The sequence below is a fragment of the Psittacula echo genome (genome assembly GCF_963264785.1).
Source record: "Psittacula echo genome assembly, chromosome: 10".
NCBI classification, from domain to species: Eukaryota; Metazoa; Chordata; class Aves; order Psittaciformes; family Psittacidae; genus Psittacula; species Psittacula echo.
In genome coordinates this window covers 13,493,919-13,517,877 of record NC_137741.1, presented here as the reverse complement: position 1 = coordinate 13,517,877, position 23,959 = coordinate 13,493,919, and the positions used below count along the sequence as shown (strand labels likewise).

Below are 23,959 nucleotides of genomic sequence, written 5' to 3'. Positions count from 1 at the left end.
GGCAGCGGCCTCCGGCCTTCACAACCGGCAGGGAGCCAGGGCAAAGGCTGGGCTGTTCTCTTGCCTAAAGGGGGACTCACCCACTTAGGACGGGCTTGGTGCGGCCATGCCGGTCACACCTCTGCGTGAAGCCAGCGAGACGCCGCAGGAGGCCCATCTTCCATCCAGCTTTAGGTGGCATGGCACGGCATGGTGGAACCAGCTGGAAGGAGGCTGCAGCTCTGGCTGAAGGCCAGTGGTTCTTTTATCCCAGTGTAATCCACATGACATGGAGGAAAAATAAAAACAACCCAAAAATACCAAAACAATCTTTAGAATCTAAAGAAGGTTAAAAATTGGAATGATGTGTTAAAAACAGGATAGGAGTAAATTAGGAGTCATGAAGCAACTTTTTTAGGAGCCATAGCTAGAAAGTTTTCCACAGGGAGGCTAATGAGGCTGGACTGGGGAGTCTTGCCAGGAAATTAATAGATCTAGGATTTCATCTAGAAATCTGGCATGCTCCGCGACGATCAAATAACTCTGATAACCCTGCAGTACACTGAACAGACTTTAAACTCAGTAGTCTCTGTAGTCAACCTATTGCTGATTTGAGATACATCATATTGAAGCAGGGTCGATCAGGGTGTACTGTAAATAGGAAGCTGCTTACCTGCTGAATTTAGGCAGTGGAGGCATCTTTAGCTGTGACTGTGTCAAAGAGACAAAGAGAACCTGATGTGACATGTTTCTGTACAGCTTTATTTGAAGTGCCCGAAGTACATAGCTTTCAGTTTTCCAGTAGGTGAGGGTTTGGTTTTTAATAGCATAGCGATGAATAATAAATTGCAGTAATTTTCTCTTCCAAATTTTGGAATCTATCAGTTGTGGTATTAAAGCAAGGTACCATCAACAGTAAACCACATGGCTGACTATGCTCTTCCCACCTTGAGTGGCTACATACACTGTTGTTGCAAAGATTATGCCATAGTTACTCTAGCAGACGTCAAACAGCAACTACAACAAGATCACATACATTCAAGACACAAAAAGGCTGGGACCCTGTCTCAGACATTTGAGCATACCAGTTCATTAGGCTCAGACATATTTAGGTCAACACTGTTTTTTGATTTCTTTTTGTTTAGTTTTGTCCCAGGTTTTGGATACTTTTCCTTGCTATGAATGACTTGAATGTACTGGTCATTGCTGCTGTTCTGCGGATCACTGCTGGATTCAATGGAAATGGAATCAGACTCTGTTAGAGACTGCTCCAGCTTTTGCTTTGATTTCGGTTTCACACGAGGCTCAGGGTAGTTCAGGTGCACTTTCTTGTAAGCATATGGAGGCCTATCCAGGTCTAGCTCAAAACCGTCATCCCAGGATTTGTAATGTACTCTGGCTAGATCTTTGCTCATAAGAATGTGGCCATCACCATGTTCCCCAATGTAAAACCGTGATGCTGGGCGAAGATCAGACAGTGAGCGAGGGCGATGGGATCTGTTCATGAATTCTCTACCAAGTTCCTCTTCATCCTCCTCATCTTCACTGGGATGAGGGGAATACATCTGGTGTGGTGTTCGAACCACATATCTCCTGATGTTTCGTGGGTACAACTCAATAATACCTTCTGGTTCCCCCTTCCTGAAGTGCCTTTGGAGTCGGGAGGTAGAACGCAGCGATTTTTTGTGGGTCTCATTTTCATTAACAAGAAAATACCTGGTAGCATATGGTCTACATCCCACAAAAACCGGAGCTCCTGCCCCAAGGGCATCCGGATTTACCTGCTGGATCCCTTTTCTGAAGAGAGGCTCAGAATGAACATCTTCAGTGTGCTTTTTGAAATTCACTAGTGTGTAGGGCTTTGTTTTAGAGAGATCACTTGCACTCCTATGCACAATGCTTGGGTACCTTTGGGAAGGGAAAAAAAAAAAAAGAAGAAGGGAGATACTGAGATACACACTTATCTATTAATATAATAAATAAATAAAGTATAAATATTCATTGTTCTGGAAGTCAAACTCTAGATTGTAAGGGTGGAGATTCAGCTAGACCTGCACAGGCATTCTGCACCAAGTTCCTTCACTTTTACTGTGCTTGTCTTGTTCATGGAAAGAGGATCCTGCACAAAGTATTTCAGTTATGTGCCTGAGGGGAAGCCTGATATTTATCCTTGCTTGAGGTTTCAAAAGTTTTATAATCCCATCTCAATTAAGGGAGAGTTAAGGAGGTGATGTCACCAGCAATCTGAATAGTACCCATGAATGAATCTCCTTTTAAAAAATTCTTCAGCTATTTTACTATTCCAGACAGTTGGAATACACAGCTGTTTTGTAAATAAACACAGGTCACGGAGCTGCTGGAATAAAAGCCATTTCAAAACCAAAGCAGACTTGCCTGTTTGTGATACGATCGTTTCTTGGCTTCTGTACACTTGATGCTGAGCAAGCTGGTGTTAAAGAGGTTGAAGTTGTGGGAGTTGCATTGATGGGTCTTGCAACATCAGTTGAGGGCACAGTTTGAGGCACAGACTGGGAAATGGTTTGTATTCTGGTGCCTTTGGTCATGGGAGATTCAAAGTTCAGGACACTGCCATTCTTTTGGGGAGTTGAGGACCGAACAGAAGACTCCTGGCTAATATCAGTTTCTTGCTCTGGTCTCTTGTCATTCCCATCCAGATTTCGGATTCTGGCTGGAAAACAGAAATTATTACAGGAACCATCAAGGTCTCTAAATTTAGAAGCTGCAGTGGCTTAAATTCATCCTGCAGTCTTGCTGACAGAACCTACTGTGTTCAGAAAAGAGAAAACACTGCCACACTGGGAGACACGGTGATAAAGGGGTGCACTGGCATGCTACGGTACGTGGCAGGTGTAGCACTGGGAAAACTAAAAATGACACTGGGCATTGCACTGCAGGATTTTGAAATGGGTAACAAGCCAGTGTCTCTTTTCCAGAGCCCCATTTTAGTACCCGATGCACAGCACTTCCAATATGAAGGTGGCCAAATTCAGCAAGCTGGCTCCAGTGTCTGTGGTGGCCGCAGCCAGAAGCTGAATTTGGCTTCTGTTACAAAGGAAATCTAACTAGGACACATACCTTTTTGCCCTTGATAGTCACTCCTGGTCACTGTATTGCTATACATTGGGTATTTTGCTATCTATGTGTCTGCTGGAGAGCTATAAGGGTGTTACGGTAGCATTAAAATCCAGCCATAATGCTACTGAATCATGTCTTTGGCTTGGCAAATTTTTACGTGGTTCCTTTCACACTGGAAGTTATTAGAGGGATGGCATCCTTTGGTTTCTCATTGCTAAAATCTGAGAAGTGGAAGGTACAGGTTCAGATTCCCTCAGGCACAATAGACAATTAAGTCTGAAATCTTTTCATAGCTGATGAAATATTTCACCATCACAGGTGAAAGAATAGGGACCATTCTCTATCTCCTCTTCTGCCTACTAGACTGAACTTTACGCAAGGTCTGACGTGATTTGAATCACCAGAGATGCCTCACAGGTTCTGCCCTGTTGGTGATAAAAGCAGGAAAATACACAGTCCAAAGATCCCAGCAGAATTTAGGTGTAAACTACACACCTTGTCTCAGTGCTTCTAAGATTACGTCAAGCTGAGCTCAGAAACATCTAAAAGGAGGACTCTACAGGAAACAGTTTTTAGAATGTAGTTGAACTTCCCTGTGTGTATGAGAAGTCAAAATGTTTTTCAAATACAAGTGCTTCATTAATAGTGGCATTTCTAAAGCTCACTGACTTACCTACTGCCATCTGAACCACCTTTTTCTTATCTTCAGTTCTTTCCTAAAATATATTCAGAAGAATAAGCAGCACTAAATTATTATGGATTAGAGAGTAAAATTCACTGCTGTGTAAGGACAAAAAACCGTAGGATTGGTGTTACATTGCAAAACACTGAAAATTAGAGATTTAATTAGGCTAGTTCCTTAACTGAGGACCCACCAAACTGCATGTAAAAGTGCTTTTCCCTGTACTTACTGTTTGGATCTTCATTCTCAGTTGATTGTTGGTATATTTTAATGATCTTGCAATGCTTTGTAGGTAATAGATCAGCATGCTAGAAGTGAAAGAGGTGATTATGAGTCACTTCAAACATTCCTGACAGTTTTCTCTTTGGGGGTTTGTAGGCCAGCAAAATGATACACAGGTTTATAGTTGCTGCTTTGTAGCATTTCTTTTATACCATGATAATAGATATGGCCTTCTTTCAAGCAAACACACATGAAAAAGAAATGATACTGAAAAACAGATTAAACAGCAGTTCTAATTGTGCCTATGTTTTTTGCGGGTTTTTGCAGGTCTTTTCATTGTGCACGTAACCCTGGGTGCATTTCTGGCTTTTTTTTTGTTTAAATCTGGACATGCTCAAAATGAAAATTTTGATAAATACTTTCTCGTCTCTTTTTCCCAGTCCAAGGTTATGGAACAGAGACAGTAGAATTACAGCTGAGTTTGACACTCATACCAGTGTAATTTTGTTGACCAACTGGAATAGCACCTTGTTTACACTGGCACAGCCAAGATCAATGCTGGCCTGACATAATGGATTACACTGGCTTTCAGATGAGGTAAAGTTTTACAGCTAGACTTTTTACCACAAACACTTACATGTGTGCTTAGCCATCAGTTTGAAGCAGTCAATAGATCTACTTAAATTTGTAAATATGTTCATATTTACATGGCTGGGACAAATTGCAAGTAGGAAGTAGTGCTTCAGTCTTTTAGATTTATCTGAAAAGTTCACTGGTGGGACAAACCCTGCATTCATCTGTAGTTCACAGGCAAAAAATGATACAAAGGTACATGCAAGACAAATGATACTTTGCAGAAGCAAAGTGATTTTCAAACAGCGCAAAATAAATATGAATTCCCAGCTGTGAACAATTATTTAGGAACTAGAGTAAGAAAGAACTAACTCTGGAAAGTCTGCAGCAGGTTATATTACGTTAACACTTAAGAGCAGACCTTCATAATTGATTTATCTTGTCAGAAATCAGGGTGACTGAGTAGCCTCTTTAAATTATAGACTGAGCCCTGTTCACAGTCATAAACTGAACATGAGAAAATGGAAAATTAATTTCTGAGGAGCATTTAAGGGGGAAGAAGGATCTTAAAACTTCCTGGAACCAGCAGCAGTGCAAGCCTTGTCACAATGTAGGGAATTTGCTCTAACACAGTATCCCAAAACAAGAAATTCCTCTTCAAAATGTGATGATAGTCTTTTTAACATACTCTAATTCCTGTCTGATCCATATACCATATAGTCAATAAGGTGTTGATTTGTTTTGGTTTTTTTTTTTTACAGACATGCTTAATAAAATGACAATAATGCAGTGTTTACTCCTCAGTATCAATGTTTGACTTTCCAGAGATAAGGCCAGTATTAATACAACCAATTTAACCTGCCTGTGGAAACCAAAGTACTTACAATAATAGTAATAGTGCGGGGAGAACAACCACAGGACTGCTGATGTAAGTGATCACCGTGTTAAACCATGTGGGAAAATCACTTTTAATTGTTTCAGAAACAATATCATATATTTTTTCTTGTCCACTACAAGAGGGAAAGAAATAAATGTAAAAGTAAGTTCTAAGAAAGCCCTAATGGGAAAAGAAGAAAAAAAAAAAAAAAAAAAAAAAGAAGGCAATTTAATAATTATTTGCTTTTTAACAATCTTTCCAAAGCACAAAGGCATTGACCAGGCTTGGAGGGTGCTTGAATTGAGACACAAGACAGTGATATGTGCCAGATTGCTCAATGGCACATTACACTGTGTAAACATAAAATAACTGAACCATGATATAAAGCAAAACATGGAGCTTCACTCAGAATATTGACTTATTCACCAAATTATATCTAAAACTGGCAAAACATCGGCAGCAGCAGAACACTGTCCTATCAACTTTTTTTAATTGGTAATTTGGGTATTGAACCCAATTAATTTATTGTGAGAGGATGAAATAAAGTCTTTGCACTTTTCATTTATCCATTATAACTTACCTAAAGGGACCACAGCTTAAAGATGGCTTATATCGGGCAATAGCAAAAATTGTTGGTAACATGCATAAGAACAACATGAACAGCAACATGGCCAAATAGAAATTATTTGATCTGCAAGAAAACATGTTTCAGATTATACTAATCAGAGAGAAAAACAGAGCGAACAGGAAAGGTACAAGTCTCTATCTTCCTAACGAGTTCACGATCTACATTTCTGAAAGATCAAAATCATTCTGCTATGATTAGAAAGTCTGAACAGAGCCAGTTTAAACAGGCTCTTAATGATCAAAATCCTATTTGCACTGTTTTCCAGATACCACTGCTGCAGACAGAGAATGCTTTATGGCACTCTTCAATAAAACCTGACCTCAGTGCCCAGTTGTGTTGGGGAAGAAAAAGAACAGTAGCAGAAGTTGATTAATCTTCAAAACATGTGAGAAATAAGTGATTCTTAAGAATTAAAGATGCACTAAGTTATTTCAATTTTGAGTAAATAATTAAGATATTCACCATGATAAAAAAAAAATGGAGAAGCATATTGTACAACTTTACAAACCCTGCAGTTTCTCACTGTTTTTTTCCACAGACCTTTACTATCAGTATTGTCAAATTTGATTGCCAACTTTCTGAGCTAAAACCTTCTGTCATTTTGCTCCGATGCATGGAAGACATTTCTGTTGCCTGCATTTGATTTATTCTTTTGTTCTCATTTTGACTAACCGAGATGCTCTGAAAACCTGCTGATGTGGTACATTACACGTTAACACAGCCCAGCTCCTCAGGTACATGAGTCCAATCAACTTGAGAACATTGAATGCTGGTAAGCAAGGTGAAAAGAAAGCTCCCATCCTAGAAAAATAATATATCAGTGCTCAGTGTTGCCAGAAGCAATTTCAACAGTGAAAGAACATAGAAAAAAAAAAACCAAACCAACAGCTCACCATCAACAGATGATCTCTTATTATAATAGAGTATAAATGATGGCATTACCAATATCCTACTGAAATAGGTTTCATTGGAAATCATCAGATTAACTTGGTAATCAGCCAACAAGGAAAAAATCTTTTCTGGATTACATACCAGATCATTCCTTGGTTGTAGACTAAATGCAGTACATTCTCTGCAATTTTGAATTCTCCGTATTCTGGCTGCAAGAAGCACAGTGTAGGATAAATGCCTTGTCTTAATCTTTATTTCAGATCATTTATTAGAAGCATTTGACTGAATCAGTTTGAAGACAGCTCATAGACTGAGATGTCCAGCTCAAATACTAACTTTTGGCAGGCAGTGGGAACACAATAAAAACTAGTAAGTGCATTAATTCCTCTCTAGTTTACTTCATGTCTAGTTAAGGACAAAGAACAGTCCTCGGCCTTTCATGCCAACAGCTTCTTGCTAAGCAGATATTACTAGCTGTAGTTTCTTAAAGGGCTATATGCTTTTGGTTATGGTCCCTTGGACCACTGTCTGCACTACGAATAGATGTTACAGATACAGAAAAGATGATGTGAGGGGCAATTCTGTGCTGTCTCGTCTTTGACTCTGGGACAGCTCCGTGATCTTGCTTTGAGAAAGACAAAGACTTTAGCACCACAGCCATGCTTGAGAAAAACATCCAATCTCTGCATTTACCCTGTGCCCACTACGTCCCATTTACGAGGAAGGAGCCTACTCATCTTCAGTATCTTAGTTTGATAAAAGAAAGACTGTACTTACAAACTTGCTTTCTAGATCCCAGCACCAGCAATCACTTAAATATCGGACACACAGTCCACGGAAAAAATCAATTAGCAGGATGCTTGCGACCGTGAAAATCATGTCGATAATTGAAAGCTTTAGCATCTCCTGAAATACATTATTTGCAGGTAATGAGTCACGCTGGAAGCAAATGCATGCGGTTCTTGTTGCATTTGTACTTTTATTTTGGCTCAAGCTTAGTATCCTGATAAAATATGATTTAAATATAAGTAATTTCCCTTTAAATATTTCCAGTTTGATGGTTCTCTTGTCTTTGATCTAGCAAAGAGAACAAATATAATGAAACTTCCAGTGTTCCTTCTATTGCTTACAGCAATAAAACTCTGGTGATGATGGCTTCAGGCTTTCTTTTCAATGACTGCTCTGAAAATTTATCTCCATAAACTGAAATGGGCTGGGTTTTCTACTGTACCCAGTCCTTTTTATTACATTGACTGTTGTAATATGTACTTGCTAAGTGCGTCACAATGACAAATGCTTATTTTTTGTAGAAAACCAAACCCCAATGGCAGTAGGATCATCAAGCCATAAGAGACCTGTTTACTGCTTGTAAATGCCTGGGGTTTTCCTATATTTAATTGAACTTTAAAAACATACAATTAAATAAAAAGGTTCATTTCCAAACATTTCTAGCCCATTCTGGTGGGAAAAAAAAAAAACCACCAAAAAAAAAAACCACCAAAAAAAGCAAAAAAACCCAAACAAAAAACCCAACCCAAAAACCCACAAACAAATAAAAAACCCAACCAAACAAAAAACAAACCAAACCAAACCCAAAAAAACACCAACCAAAAAAACCCCACAAACGCCATGCATACTGATTCTAAAAATTTCCTGATGATTTGCAACAGGGAAAGTGGCATATGGGAATAGAAATCAGGCTAATAAATCTACGGGGCCGGGGGGCGGGGGGGATCTGCTGCTCCAGACAATCAAACAGGACCTTTAACATTGCGCACTCTTGAACAAGGAGCTCAGCAAGTCAGAAGCACACTATCATCAGTCAGTCTAGTAGCTTAAGCAGATGTGAGACACTGACAGTGACCAAAGCACATTGGGATCAAAGGACATCTTTTGAATTTTGTGTGGTTAAAATGTGTTGGTTCCACTGCTAGTCACTCCAAGTAAAGGCGTTTTGTGTGCTTCACACAGAGGGAAGCAAAATTGTCATATTAAGTCTGCAGATTTTCTGCAGTCTAACTGTGGGAACATGCATACATGGCTCTGCATGGATCTCTAGAGATCTGCCTCTACAGAGCTGACAACATAGACCAAAGACTGCCAAAAAAACATCTGTTCAACACTGAACACATTGCAGATAATGGAACAAAAAACAAAGTTTGGATCTAGGGCCATGTAACTTCACATTGACTTTACTCTTTCTACACAATCCTTAACTAAAATCTGGAATTTATATAAAGAAAAGCTCTAAAATTGAACACAGCACAAAGTGATTTTAATATTTTTGTCAAATGTGGATTAGGAATATGTTGATGACATAATAAAACAATTACTTACTTGGCCAACATACGTCTCCCAGCACTGATCCTGTGGATTCTGGGTGTTAGAGTTTAAGGAAACTGTTCTGTTAACCAGCGAGTCAGAGACTGTCATGCCTTGAGTGTGACTCTCTTCCAGTGTGACAATGCCATTTCTCTTAAAGTGCACATTGGGGATAGTTGTAGATAAATTGTCTTCTTTAGAAGGAGTTTTAGTTGTTGAGAAGGTGGCAAAATTGCTTGCATTGTGGTTAACATCAGAGTCCTGAAATAATAAATGTCCCAAAAGCTACTTTTTCAACTGTATGTACATGCAGATGTCTGCACTTTCTACAGTGTACACACAGAGGCATTTCCTTGTGTATTTTTAAGCAGCAGTTAAGTGACTGGCTTTTTTTATATAATTATTAATAGTTAAGCAATGCACAGGAATCTATTTATCATGTTATATCAGCAATCAAATGGATCCAGTTATCCAAAAACCCTGCAAGTAGTTGTAAATGAAAATTGCAAACTGAAACAAAGGGGGCCATAAAATCATAAAATAGAATATATAAACTTTTAGAATTAGTTTTAAGTAATGCTAAGTGTTTAGAATTAGTTTTAAGTAATGCTAAGTGTAATGGCTTTGTAACAGTAGCAGTGGAAAATTACTGAGGGACATGATATGTAGAGGGAAAAATAGAGTACAGCTAGAGAAAACACTGAGAATTCTTGTGCAAGATAAGTTGTTATAGTTGACATAGTTTTAAGAAAAATAGTCTAGAATAACGAGACATAGGGATAAGGAGTATCCGGGAATGGCAGGTGTCCAGGATGGGCTACAGTTAAACTAACTGATAAGTAGGAAGCTAGAAGGATTATTATGTCTTTGGTGTTAACAATCCAATTAAGCTGGTATGAGCATTTACTGCGCATGCATCAAAGGCAGCCAGAAGTGATGAAGATTGCTGGAAGAAGTAAACGACCCTCACAGACCCCTACCACAATTTTGTACGCATGCGGGGAACTCTCTGGAAAATTATGTAATCCATACGTAACCTCATGAATATGTATGTATGCCCAACATCTATATAAGGCAGTGTATGGAGCAATAGGGGGAGACACACGTTAGGAGGAGCTATCCCCCGTGTCTCCCGGCGCCGCAATAAAGAATACCTGCTTGTCAGCTTGAAAACTTTGTTGGCAAGTTTGTTCCTGGAGTTTCCTCCGAATCAAAACTAAACTTAACAACCCTAAACTGTAATATGTTTTAATCAATTTCAAACAAATTGTATCAGAATTGATTTATATCACTATCTATATTACGATGCCTATTTATCTATAAAGTCTACTAGCTTTACACATCAAAAAACATCAAGTTAAACTTACAGTGACACTCATACTGTCCACTTTATCCAGGAGAGCAATGATTAAACTGTAAAGGTTTCCCAGGTATAGAACAAGAACTCTGAAAACAAGAATAAGTTATCGGCATTGTTATTCCATCGAATTCTCATGCATTGTCTGGTTTGGTTGGACTAAAACATTCTACCAGAACACATCTCTCCCTCTCTTTCTCCTCACATCGTTTCTACACTACGTGATGCCCCTACCTGGCAAGCTGGAAGCGAAGAGTGGTCCTTGGATGGTACATCTCCAGGGCTGCCACAAGCTCAAAAGCAGAGGGTGCAATCATTGTAATCAGTGACACAACTACGCTTACCTACAGAACAGAAAAATGCAGCGGTTTTGTAGCTTTTCATGTGGATCATCTGTAGTGCCATGAGTGAAATAATGCTGATGCACATGCTTTGGTGATTGCTTTTCTTGGAAGAGATGCTTTAAAAAGTTATTGACATTTGTAATAACAGTACTTATGATACAAAACTATCAATCTGGAATATCAGTCGGGAATCTTTATTCCAGACATCTCAGTTTTAAAATTACTAATCCTGATTCTAACACAGAAGTGGCATAAACACGCTGTGTACCTCATTTTTTTCCCAAAGCGTCAATTCCTTTTTGGTGCGCTCTAACTTTTGGGATCGATCCACGACAAAATATATAATGTAAATACTTCCAGCAAGCGAGAGAAGCACAAGGATGTTTGCAATAATTCTTAAGCTTATAGTCACTGCCCTGGAAAAATAAAGAGAAGACACAGCCAACACAGTAGTTCTTATGACACCATGATTCTTTTCTAGTATGGTTTTAGAAATATGAGACAAGCAGATTAGCACTGCTCTCTACATTGAAACAGAGGTTTGAAAAGTATCTCTGATCTTATATACATACAAGTTTTTGCTTTTCTTCTTTTCCTGCTCTTCCAATATAGCTTCCTTGAAAGAAAAACAGCATTATCATTTGAATAGAGTTCAGCAAAAATAATGCACATGTATTTCACAGAAGATATCAAATATACTAATAAAAAACTTGACATCCTGGAAGTGCAAGTAGATAAATACCTCTCTGCCCTGCACAGCTTTTTAGGAGCGATAAGTGAGCTCAAATAGCAAAGGAGATTTCTGAGAAGCTAATACGCAGTAATCAAATAACTTGTGCACTCTCAGTCATGCATTATCAATGGGGTACAACCAGAGACTGACACTGCCACATCTTTTTGCAGGATCCCTGTGTCAGCAATGTAATACAGAACTGTCAAAAGTTATCCTCAGTCATAGAAATAACTAAATATCATAGCTTCTTAATTTACCCCTGACACAATTTGAAGTAATTTTGTTCAATGACTTAATGAGAATACACCAAATTTGGGAAATAAATTACTCTTGATGACAACCACAGCTGTTCTTAAATTCTAAATGGAAAACATCTGTGTTTAAAGCAATTTTCTAAAGTTGAGAGAGCTGCAACATGTCCCTATACCATTTGTTACAGAGAGATGAAATAAATCATAGAATTCATAGAATATCTCCAGTTGGAAGGGACTTACAAGGAAAATCTAGTCCAATTCCCTGCTCCTTGCAGGACTAACTCAAACTAAACCACATGACTAAGAGCATTGTCCATATGCTCCTTGAACTCTGAACATGCTTGGTCCTGTGACCACTTCTCTGAGGAGTCTGAATAATAGCTGGTAAAATAATGAAGAAATAACGATAAATTATGCACAGGAAATTATAAACAAGCTTTAATCTTGGACAGTCTGGAGAAGGTCTTTTTACAAAGACATGTAGTGACAGGACAAGGGGTAATGGCTTCAAACTGAAAGAAGGTAGATTTAGATTAGATATTAGGAAATAGTTCCTCATTGTGAGGGTGGTGAAGCCCTGGCACAGGTCGCCTAGAGAAGCTGTGGCTGCCCCATCCCTGGCAGTGTTCAAGGCCAGGTTGGATGGGGCTTGGAGCAACCTGATCTTATGGAAGGTGTCCCTGCCTGTGGTAGGGGGTTAGAACTCGATGATCTTTAAGGTCCCTTCGAACCCAAACCATTCTATGATTCTATGATTCTCAGTAAAAGAGAGAGATAAAGCTTACTACTATTTTAAAAAGCATCTTGCAAAATGTGAGTTGGGGTTCTCCTGCTACACCTGTTATGAACAAATCCCTAAGGCATAAACCACCTGCTTTCCATAAAAAAAATATAAATGTTATGAAGTTGTATATTTTCCTGACAAATCCTTTGTTAACATGAATTTGATTCTATTACTCAAGAAATTGCATCTAACTTCTGTCTATCTAACTTCTTGTCTCACATACAGCGGTATTATATAAAGCTCTTCCAAAGAGGAACACAGTGGTCTTGCTGGGACAGAATTACAGTGTCAGCAAGTGTGATGTGACTACATTATCACACAGAAATATGATACCCGCCCTCCCATAGACAAACAGATCTGTAAGTGAATAGGAAATACAAAGAAACAAGAAGAAATATATCTTACTGATTAACAAACAAAACAGCTGTGAATGATTTGAGGGTCAGTTGCTCACCCTAATGCTATTAACTATGGCAGCAGCTTTGCTCTCTGCAGCCTCGGGGTTTCCTATTAAATAGTCCCAAGCACAGAACAGTCTCCAACAAAAAGTGTAATTTTCATCAGAGGCACTTGCTAAACTCATTCTTGAGTTTTTTGCCATTCTGTAAAAGAAAAAAAAAAAAAAAAAGGAAAAGAAATATTCAACTGTTAATGCATGAATATCAGTATGAAGGAAATCACTGTTTCAGCTCAGTGTTTAGATATCTACACCTTTAGAACTATCAGAAGTTTGCAGCAACTTGTGTCATTGTTGGCAGTGTTCTGAAGAGAATAAAACAGGGTGGGGTTCAGAGCATGACTTTCCCTTCTGTTCTAATGCAGAAGTGACTCACTGTGGAAGGGCATTTTGATATGTACATTCTTTATAGCTGACAAGTAAAGCAAATAAATCTCACCAGAGCGTGGACTTAAACATATTTCAATTTTACGATCTCCAGGTAGGATCCAGCTGGAAGATACCACCACTAAGGTCACTGTTACTGTGATTACAATGCAGTTTGGCAAAACCAGCAATCGTGCACAAAATCTGTTTATTTCCTGTATTGTTTTCACCCTCAAAATATGTGTTATTGTCAAATAGAACCCAGTGCCCTTTTACAGACTTTGGGAAAAAGAAAGAAAACCCATCTACTCATCTCTGATAGGCAAGATAGCAGAATATTGCAAAGCGTGAAAAATGAAACGAAAATTAATAGCTTATGAAAGGGCATCCAAAAGGACAGCATCAAAAAGGGAACTGTAAGCAGCTAAGTGAAGAGTTAGTGAGCTAAGGCAGAAGGGGGAGGGCTAATCATATCCAGAAACTGCAAGCGTGTAGATCAGTGCCAAATATACCGGTGACCCTTGGCACAAAGACAGGTAGAATAAAAATAAATGAAAAGGAAAAGTTTGGCATCAAAGCAGAGTTGTTACAGGCAGTGCTCAAAATGTCCCTGTACTGCATTGTGACAGGTAATAGGTATCCAAGAGGGAAATGAAAGCAAATCAGGAGAGGATAGAGTGACCTTGCTCCTCTCCAAGCAATGCACATTCCTGGATTTATGGTCAGCACTAGCAGCCTTGCTCTCTTTGCTAACTCCTACTCCTGGCCCTTCAACAACAAAGAAACGAAGCTTACATTTGAAGGGGTGCCACATACCAGCTGAAATAATGAAAATTTATTACAACTAGCATGGGGGTTTTGTATTTGTATTTCAATAGATGGGAATAATGATGCTGAAAGCATTATAGTTAAAATGTAAATTTTTGTCATAGCAATATTTTTACCAGAAAAGAAGAAAATAGAAAGGACCTCAATGGGTGTCAGACTTTATACAAACACAAAGCACACAGATCGTTTCCTTTATGACCCTCCTGTTATAGACTGGGATAATGAAGAGAGACGATAGCAAGATGAAGAGCAAACTAGAATTAAACACAGCCTGCCTCCCTGATATTAGCAGACTTGAGCAGATGAATAGAACTATGCAGAATAAATACAGAGGAAGCAGGATAAATATGCTGTTACGATTGCCTGAACACACAAGCTTATTAACAGCAATAAATGGGAAGTCTTACTTTTTTAAGAGAATGATGAAGCTGTAAGCAAACACTGCCATTCCAACAAGGAAGTAGGCAAGAGGCAGCCGATACCCAGCTTTGCCAATCTTCCTGTCATGACCGTAGTAGCCATAAAACAAAACAGAATACTGGAGGTAGCCCTGCAAAGACCAGAACCCATAAATAAGAGTAGTAACTAATGACAACAACAAAATAGTGGTAGTGAAACAATGAAGAGTGGTTTTAGTCTTGCCCCTAGTGACCAGATGGTGTCCAGGTCTTGAGCAGATTCAACATGCTCCTCAGGAATGGTCTTTCTGTCTGTGGTGCCAAACGCTGCCCCGGCCAGTAGCTGGGAAAGAGAGAGGAGGTCTCAGACACTGTGTGAGCCCATCTGACCCACTGGTGCCCAGCAGAACCCACCAATAACTGCTCGCACAGATGATACCACCAGGACAGCAAGTATTAGGACTCTCCTTGTTCTAAACTAGAAACTCCATGAGCAATCCTGCATTCATCTCCCACGAAGCCAGGTGGGTTGTTTTTCTTTTGCTATCTGTGGTTTACCAATGAGGAAATTTAGTGCTCTGTAGACATCTTTGAAATGGCTGAGAAATGGAAAGAGATAACTAAAGCCATTAACAAAATAGCTTTGGAAGCTATGTTAATTTTAAGCATTTTAAAATTAAACATGGCAGTGTTTGATCTCAGAATGATATTTCAAAATTAAATCTACTTTTAAAAAATTGAAAAATTGAAAATAATTAAGTAAATACCCTTTTTATTTCAGTTTAATTTTTGTTTTTCCTGGAGGTAGTTTTTCTTTTTTACCTTACCTAAAACGTTGTCCGATAACCTTTATTAAAGCACAGATTAGGTGAGGGAAAATAATGTTTATGAATAATTTAACAAAGTTAACAACTAGCCTTACTTGCATGCAAAAGCAAACAAAGTTGTGGCTGTTCAGAACTTCTAGAAAATAAGTTGTGATGGACAGTAATCCAGAGTCTGGAGAGGGATGTTATGCTTTCTGCCTGTAAATGACACTGACAGGACTTGAGTGTGCTTGACACCAACTACAGCTTTTAGGATTTGGTTCTCCATTTTAGTAATTAGATAAAAACATATTCTGTAAAAGCATTAGTACCATGTTGACAAAATATCATCTCTTAACACTGATAGCAACAATCTCTTCTCCTTTGGCAGATAAAAACCCTCTTAGCAGGTGAATTCATTTTTAAATAATTCATTTTAAATTGTACATTGCAAACTGATGTATGCATTTAAGTGTGGCATTTGCTTAATTTGGAAAGTAAAGTGCAGCAGTAGGCATTTTTATGTAAATATTAACAGCATGGTCTTACCTCTGGTAAAACTACAAATGCTCCTGTCATTATAGTAAGTACAATATTGATTCCAAACAGCCATCTCAGGAAGATGAAGTAAGAGGCAACTCCAGACCCAAAATGACCTTAAACCAGAGAAAACAGTTATCTGAGCTACACAGTCTGTAAAAGCTCTTATCATTTATTCATTAAGTCTTATTTGAATAATAAAACAATGGGAAAATCTTTCTTATTCATACAGGGCATACAGCAAAGTAGAGAAAATGTTAGTCATGGAAGAAAATAATTCCAACACAAACTCTGTTCGGGAAGTCCCACAATTACCAGCAGCATTTAAGCAAGGAGCACAGAGGTGTGACCTAATTGCTATGTAATGTTAAGGCCTGCTTTAATTCAACTGAAAGACTCAAGGGCTGGTGACGCAGGTTACAACCACACTTGACCCTGGGCAGATCTAGGGATGTTGGCCTGACAATGCTGCCCCAAGGACTCTGATAAACTATTACCAAATCTCACTGCATTTTCAGAACCACAATAGGACAAATTAGACTTCTTAAAAGCTAGCCCCCACTGAGACCATAAATGAGAATGGTGTAATGTTTAAAACACCAAGAAGAAAAAGTAGTTTTAAATGAAAACAAAACTGCTGAAAGTGTGCATTTAACTCTCCCAAATATTATTTAATTCAGTGTATTAAAACATAAACTCTAACACTCAGCATTTTAAAAAGTACTTTGCTGTACAATACCATTAAGTCTTTATACTTACTTTCTATTTTCTTTATTCTCATTTCCCAGGGAATAAAAATGACCACAAAATTATATGCAAGTCGAATAAACTTTCTCCAAAGCTGAGCAAAAAGCAGAGAAATGAGAATATGACAGTTATGCATGAAAAAAAAAACAACCAAACAAAAAAATCCCAAACAAATTCTGAGCATTTTGCTCATATGTCTCATCTTGCATCACAAAAAGTATTACAAACATTAATTACTAAGATCTCGGAGCATGTCTGAGAGCACAGTCAGGAGCCACCAATCTACATCTTTTACACATAAAGACCATGAGGAACCAACAGAAGGAAGCCAACAGGTGCCATTCCCTGTCACCCTTGGTTGCTGTGGAGGGGAAGAACTGCAGAGAAGGGCCAGGCAGCAGCTCCAGGCAGCTGAAGTCATACATGTTAGGTCCTGCCAAGACACGTCACCTCCCTATAATTTATGAGGGAATCCCACTGAACTACATGAAATAAGTTTATTTCTAGGACAAACAAATGAACAACTAACTACAAATTTTAGAGAAGCGTAATGCCTAAGAGGAAGTTTTTGTATTCAACAGCAGCAAATTCAACTATTATATTCTCAGCTGACACCAGCAGAAAACCTGCAGTTATATTTTCTAGAGTATTTATTCAAACACAACTTTTTGCACAGTTGCAGGAAAGCGTCTTCCTGCAGACAGTGCGTTGTACATACACATGTGGGAGAAGAAACAAAATCTGCATGTGCAAAATTGAGTGCAGTTTTGGATGTGTTGAATTAGAGCTATAATTTTACTGTATCAACAAAAATAATATTTATCTATTGTGCACTTTAAGGTTTTTTGAGTACGACTAGATATTAAAAACCCTCAACCCTATATTTTAGGCAGCAGCAGTGTCAATATTGTATGATGTAATCTAATCTCCTAGAATCGAAGAAGAGTAAATAACATTTTAGTTGCTGAATGTATTATCAATCTCTTTGGCCAAAGTTTATTAATTTTTATGGTGCTGTGGGTATTTTATTGCATGAAAGGGAAGTATTTTAATTAGACAAAGAAATTGCAGATGCTGTGAGTTACATGGAAATTGCTGGGATGGTTACTTTCATTTGAAAACAGCGGGCACCAGGCTGACAAAGGAATCAAGCAGCTTGTGCCAGTTGTACTGGAGGTTTACGAAGCATACAAAAGTGTCCATGTGGGAGTAGTATTTGTTAAAATTATAATTAGATAGCTGTCACCTCTTTTCTTACCCACTGCATACCTGAACAGGTAATTTATGCTCTTAGAATCCAGAGTATGGGCATCTGACATTAATGGAAAATGTAAAATTAATTGAAAAAGTAAAATAATACAAAGCAAATATAAAATAATTGAAGTGAGAAGGAAAAAAAAAAAACCACCTTCCATGTCGATTTTCATAAGTAATAGCATTAATGGATTATCCAATTATGAACAGTGTGTATCTTTCCAAGTTTAAAAACTTACTTAAAAATGTATACACTTACAGTTGCATTTTGTTCTTAGTACATGTTCAACCACTGAATTCTTAATTCTGATAATATAGTGCTTGTTTTGCTGTGCCACAATTCTTGTCTCCTTGGTCACCATGCTATTTTCTAAGAAAATACATGAAAATGAAGCCCTTCCAATTAAAAACCAAAACACAACTTGTTCTGTTGCATTTGCCAAATTTAGCCCTGATGTACTGATGCAAAGGCTATATTCACTAATTTGTTCTAGGAAAGAAGAAAGAATACAGTTCCCCTACATATAATGAGCAGTGCTGAATTATATCCCTGTGCTGAGTATCTTCAAATACACACAACAAGGGTAATTAGCTTAGATACAAACTTTTATTCACTGTGAACTCCAAGATGAAAACCTCTGTGTTTTATAAGAAGGGGAATATAAGCATATTCATATCATCAATAATGAGCCCAATCTCTGATGTACTGACATAAATTGCAGACCCTTAGCACTTCTCTTTCTAGGTAACACCTAATCCTACTCAAGTCAAAGGCAAAACCCAGTATTTGTTTTAACAGCATTTGTTACTTCCACTGCATTTGCCACACACGCAAAGGCAGAACAAGGATAAATTATTCTTTCCTAGCTTGGAAAGTGGTACTGTAAACCTTTGCTGCAGGCCAACATAACAGAACAACAAATACATATGCAGCCTTTCACTTCTTCACATGAATAAACCACATGATGTTCTATTTTACTGTTACAACCCTGAATGACGATAAGTTAGTCATTAGAAGTCTGCTCATTATGATGACAAAAATATTCCTGACTACTTACATGATTAAAGATCTCTCCCCTCTGCTGGTTGCATATTAGGGACAAATTCCTAGATGTTATTAATTACCAAAAATTAGGGCCAGGGTCTGTTTTCAGTGGTGTAAATAGATTTGCTAAGATTAGATTCAAATTCTTTGAGTATTATGCAAGCAAAAATCTTCTTTAACAATGTATTTACCATAAGCTATTGACTTCCCAACTAAAAGCTAGACACATTTGTCATACTAAACTATTGATCTGTGGCCCCGGAGTCTGGTGAAATCGCTCTTCAGAGAATACTGGCATTGTGGTGTTGGTATCCCATCCCCATCGCTCCCTCTAGCAGGCGTCAGTATTTGTAAATGGTTTGAGAAGGAAGCGTATACTGTGTTCATAAAAGGACCAACCCTCAACACATCAAATGAGTCTGCAAGAATGTAATTAATAAATTCACAATATGGAAAAAAAAAAAAAAAAAAAGAAAGCAGCAGCTTTAAACTGCTTTTCCCTCCTTCGACAGAATTCCTGAGTTGGAGATCAGAACTGCAGAGTAAACATATGCTTCTAAGAATGAAATCTGCAGGTGGCTGTTGGTATAGAAAAGAGCTGTAATTTAAGAAAAAGCAGGCGTACCTCTGCCCCAGCAGCTTGGTAACCTCTTGTTCTAGTGAGCCTCCCTTCATACTTCAGCACAATCTCCTTCGCCTGTCTGCAAGAAGAAGGTGGAATTAATTCAATATTGATCCCATTACATGGAGCCCCTTATTCTGTGCAAGTGGCAACTAGCAAAGTTGTCAAAATACAATCGTGGATTTTTTCCCCATAAAACCCTTATCCAAGCAAAGCTTTTTTCTTTTCCTGTTGAGGATTTACTGACACGGTATAACCACCAAGAATTTTTAATGAGAAAACTCAGCATTCCAAAGCTTGACTGCAGGGAGTTTTCTATTCCTCCATTTTTTTAATCTGTCCTTTTGAATCAAACTCTGGTGCAACCTAAATGAGTAAAATTAAAAGATCACCATTATGGTCTGGTGAATCTCATGTGGATACTAACAGCTTTTCTGCAAATATGGTGTAGCGCTCTTGTAAAAAGCAAAGAGGTGCGGTATTCATCTGGTCATATGCAATCTTTGACCTCAGCAGAAGGAGGATGGTGAACACCAAGATCTCATCAACAAGAGCAAAAAGGCAACAAGTCACAGACTGCCCGAAAAAGGTCCCTCTTTGCTTTGAAGATTGCACAGGGGCTTTACTGCTGCTAGGGATTCCTCATGACTAAAATGGCATCCTAGAATCTTATAGAGGCTTATGAGAAAGATGTCAGATGATAAAGAAAAATAAAGCAAGCCCCAAACAGATCTTGCTTTGAAAGACCTGACACACTTTAGGCAGGTGACCTATAGAGTTTGGTACCCACTTTTTCATTGTAAATTTGGAATTATTAATATAATTACTGCCATTTACCACGTATTAACTGGAGATTTTGATCAGCTTCTGCTTTCATACCATGCAATTACCTTTAAAACAGGAGACTACTTTTCCTTTTTGGGACAGAGTGAAATGGTTTAGCTTAAAAAGGTATTACTGAGCATTACCAATAGCCTTTCCGTAGACCACTGAATAGCTCACACAGTTTTAATAGCTAATAGCCGAAGTGTGGTTTCAGTCTCTCTTTTCTGCACAATCACGGTCTAAGGGGAGCCACAGGCATGCAAAGGAGACAACTTCACCTGCAGACTTTCCAACCCGAGGCTGCTGCCTTCAGCCAGCTCTTGGATCTTGTCAGAGCTCCCTCAGAGCATGCTTTCCTAGCAGCTCTTAATCATTTCTGTGCGTAATCCCTTCCAGGTTACACTGAAATAGACTCTCCTAAGGCTGGAAGCACTGCCATAGTCAGGGAGATTGAAAGCTTTAGTGCAAACACCTTTACCTGAGTGCTTTCAGCTTCTGCCTCATTGGCCACGGCCGGCAGCGGATATTGGACATAATCTCCTTCTGGTACTGGATATTCTGGAAGACCTGCTCCGGATCATGGCTCTCAGCCTTTTCTTCACTGATATCTTCATCTGAGTTGCTGGCAGCCCAACACACACCCCATGAGAGGAAAACCAAGACAAATTATTCCCTTTCAGATCTCCAGCAAACTGTGGATTCGCACAGGATCCAGTCTATTAGAGCAATATAACAGAAGCGAGCTTGGGAACTCTCACAACTTTACTGTTTTAAGGTTGATGAATAATTTGGATGATTTCCCCATCTCCAGGATGTGCCTCTTTCCGTCCTCACCACTTGCTGCTCAGTTATAAATTATCCCTACTCCCCAGCACAAATCCCAGTCTTTCTCTCCAAGCTTTTCCAGCCATAGAGCTTGTACACCATGCTCGCAAGACATTCTGTATATTTTTCTAGAACAAAGTGCTGTCTAAACATTTCCAGCAAAAGTGCTGACTATCATTTATTCACAATGTGGTGGTGGACTTTTTTTGTTTATTGTAATAATGATAAAATATTTTCCTGTTAAAATGGGGGGACAAATGCTTAGGTTGTGCTCACCCTTTGTTCCTGCTCCCTGCTGAAGGGGATGGGAATGTGGGACTCCCCACACCACAAATTACTTGTCCCTGTTAAAAAGATTCATGTGCTTTGATGCAGATTTCTGTGGATGATTATTAAATCATCTTTTCTGATGCTGTCACCACCTTTGGTAAGCTACAGCTCTTGCAATTCTGTTTCTGAAACAGGGTGTTGTATATGAAACAGCAGCAGTATTCATTCTTGCACAGGCTTAGGTCTATAAACCTGTGGTGACTGTTTGCCCCTGAATAAAATGAAGGGGTCTGAAGTACTGCAACAAACACCAGCCAGGAAGTTTTCTAACTGTATTGCTATATACTTGTTGGGAAAGTTCCCTGCAATTTTGCTGAAGAAGCAACACTTTTTAATCACTTAGAAATAAATCATAAACTAAAGCATGCCTCTTAAGAACATTCAAAGGACATACTTCCTCAGACCACTGACCACCAGTCGACAGTCTTGTCTCCTCAGTCACAGGGGACATTTGAGGGAAATGTACAATTACACAGGAAAAGTATTGAGAGATTTCTTACCCTGCTATACCCCGAACTCATTGGAGTCACACTGTTTTATGTACAGTATTTACACTGCAGTATAGAACATGACTCTTGTGAAAATAAAAGGTTTGAAATACATCTAAAGACAGAGAAAAGAATGAATTTTCTCATGCTCCTTTCTGTTTTAAAACAAAAATCACACTGTTTAAATCAAAGCAAAAAGACAACATCTGATTTCTGTGCTAGATAAGGCAGATTTGCTCTTCAGGAGAGGAGAGCCTCTTACCTGTGGGGTGGCTCCTGGTAGGTGTAGATGTTGGCGTGCCGCTTCACCGTGCGATACTTCTTGCAGGACTTGGCAGTTTTTACTGCAGCAGAGCCCGTTGCTGCTGCCATGGGGGCAGGTGAAACTCTGCCACACGAGAAGGAAGCCTTCAGTTTGCCCTCAGACGTCTCATATGCAGCCAAATGTTATTAAGTAAAGAGCAGCGAGCGACTGCGAGCCCTGCTGAGCAGAGGATTGCTGCCTGTGCCTGGTGCTCCAGCCGTGGAGAGGACCTTAAAGAGGCAGTGCACAGCAGTCCTGGCCAGGGTGCTTTTAAGTGGGATGCCCAGAAGCAAGGTAGGGAGCAGAGTCCAAGAGTGGGCCAGCTGCAGGGCTTAATTCAATGCGGTATTCCCTCAAAATGCCATCCCACCACACTGGTCTGATCTGAGTGATGTTTCTAACATCAATGTACTGTTGACATCTGTGCTTCATGTGCTTGAGACAATGTTCTTCTTGGGTAAAGTAAGACAGTTTGCATTTTGGCCTTTACTAGCAGAGAAAAACACAATACCATTCTCCCACAGGACTTCCAGATCCTCTCCTAGAGGACAGCCCTGGCAGAACATCATGATGCTGCTTTCCTGGGCCCTGTACCCAACGCGTCAGTGTTCCTTATACCTAAATTTATGGCTTTTCTCTTGGAGGTATCAAAACACCTGCTACTCAGGCAAGAACGGATTACCAAGCAATTCACTGTTTCTTGGCAGTTGTAATATCTCAATTATATTCAACTCCATTAATCAACTGTATCAGTCATTGCTGTATCATCTTTAGCATTTACTGTAAGCATTGACTAGATTAGTGATAACAATAACAGTTATTCCTAGAGATACAACACTGCAAAAAATTACCATCTGATGGTCATTTCCCATTTCTTCAGCTCTACTGAACTATTTGTTACAAAATTAATTTGATACTAAAATCATCTTTAACACAGAATCTCTTTAAAGATAATTTATTGACTGGTGCTAGGAGCTTGAGGAATAAGGATGGCATTTCTGCATTTCACAGGAATGATGCATTCAGTGCCTATCATATCATGCTTACATATTATTACATCATTAACTAGCATCATATGGGCATGACCTTCCCAATTCAGTCAGACTATTCATGTCCATGATAAAACTGATAGCAAAACACTAGTTTTCAGTTTTGACTGTCTCAACCAAAATACAGTAGTAATAGCTTTTGCTCAGTTATGTCAACTCAAGACTTAACCCATCCATTGAACCCAAGATTAAGTACTGGGCAGCTGACATGCTGCACTTGCCAGCAGTTATATATTCATGGGGTACAGTCCCCTGACACCATTCCTGTAGTCAGCATCATCACCACCCTCTCCCATCAGCATCTGTGTGATACTGGTGTTGTGTTGTCAGGAG

General features: G+C 38.9%; 1 protein-coding gene across 1 annotated transcript; it reads right to left on the bottom strand.

Annotated features, from left to right (window-relative positions):
• Positions 1 to 1,046: 1,046 nt before the first annotated feature.
• TMC3 (transmembrane channel like 3) lies at positions 1,047 to 22,645 on the bottom strand (the record flags this gene model as incomplete). The annotated part of the gene is made up of 22 exons (XM_080626539.1): positions 1,047 to 1,887; positions 2,374 to 2,668; positions 3,749 to 3,791; positions 3,987 to 4,065; positions 5,437 to 5,562; positions 6,010 to 6,120; positions 6,730 to 6,858; positions 7,090 to 7,157; positions 7,726 to 7,854; positions 9,286 to 9,531; positions 10,638 to 10,716; positions 10,862 to 10,971; positions 11,240 to 11,387; positions 11,544 to 11,587; positions 13,197 to 13,344; positions 14,801 to 14,943; positions 15,036 to 15,134; positions 16,147 to 16,253; positions 16,897 to 16,978; positions 19,809 to 19,884; positions 21,109 to 21,252; positions 22,536 to 22,645. 22 exons carry the CDS (start codon positions 22,643 to 22,645, stop codon positions 1,047 to 1,049), a joined length of 3,357 nt encoding a protein of 1,118 aa, XP_080482665.1.
• Between the last annotated feature and the right edge of the window lie 1,314 nt (positions 22,646 to 23,959).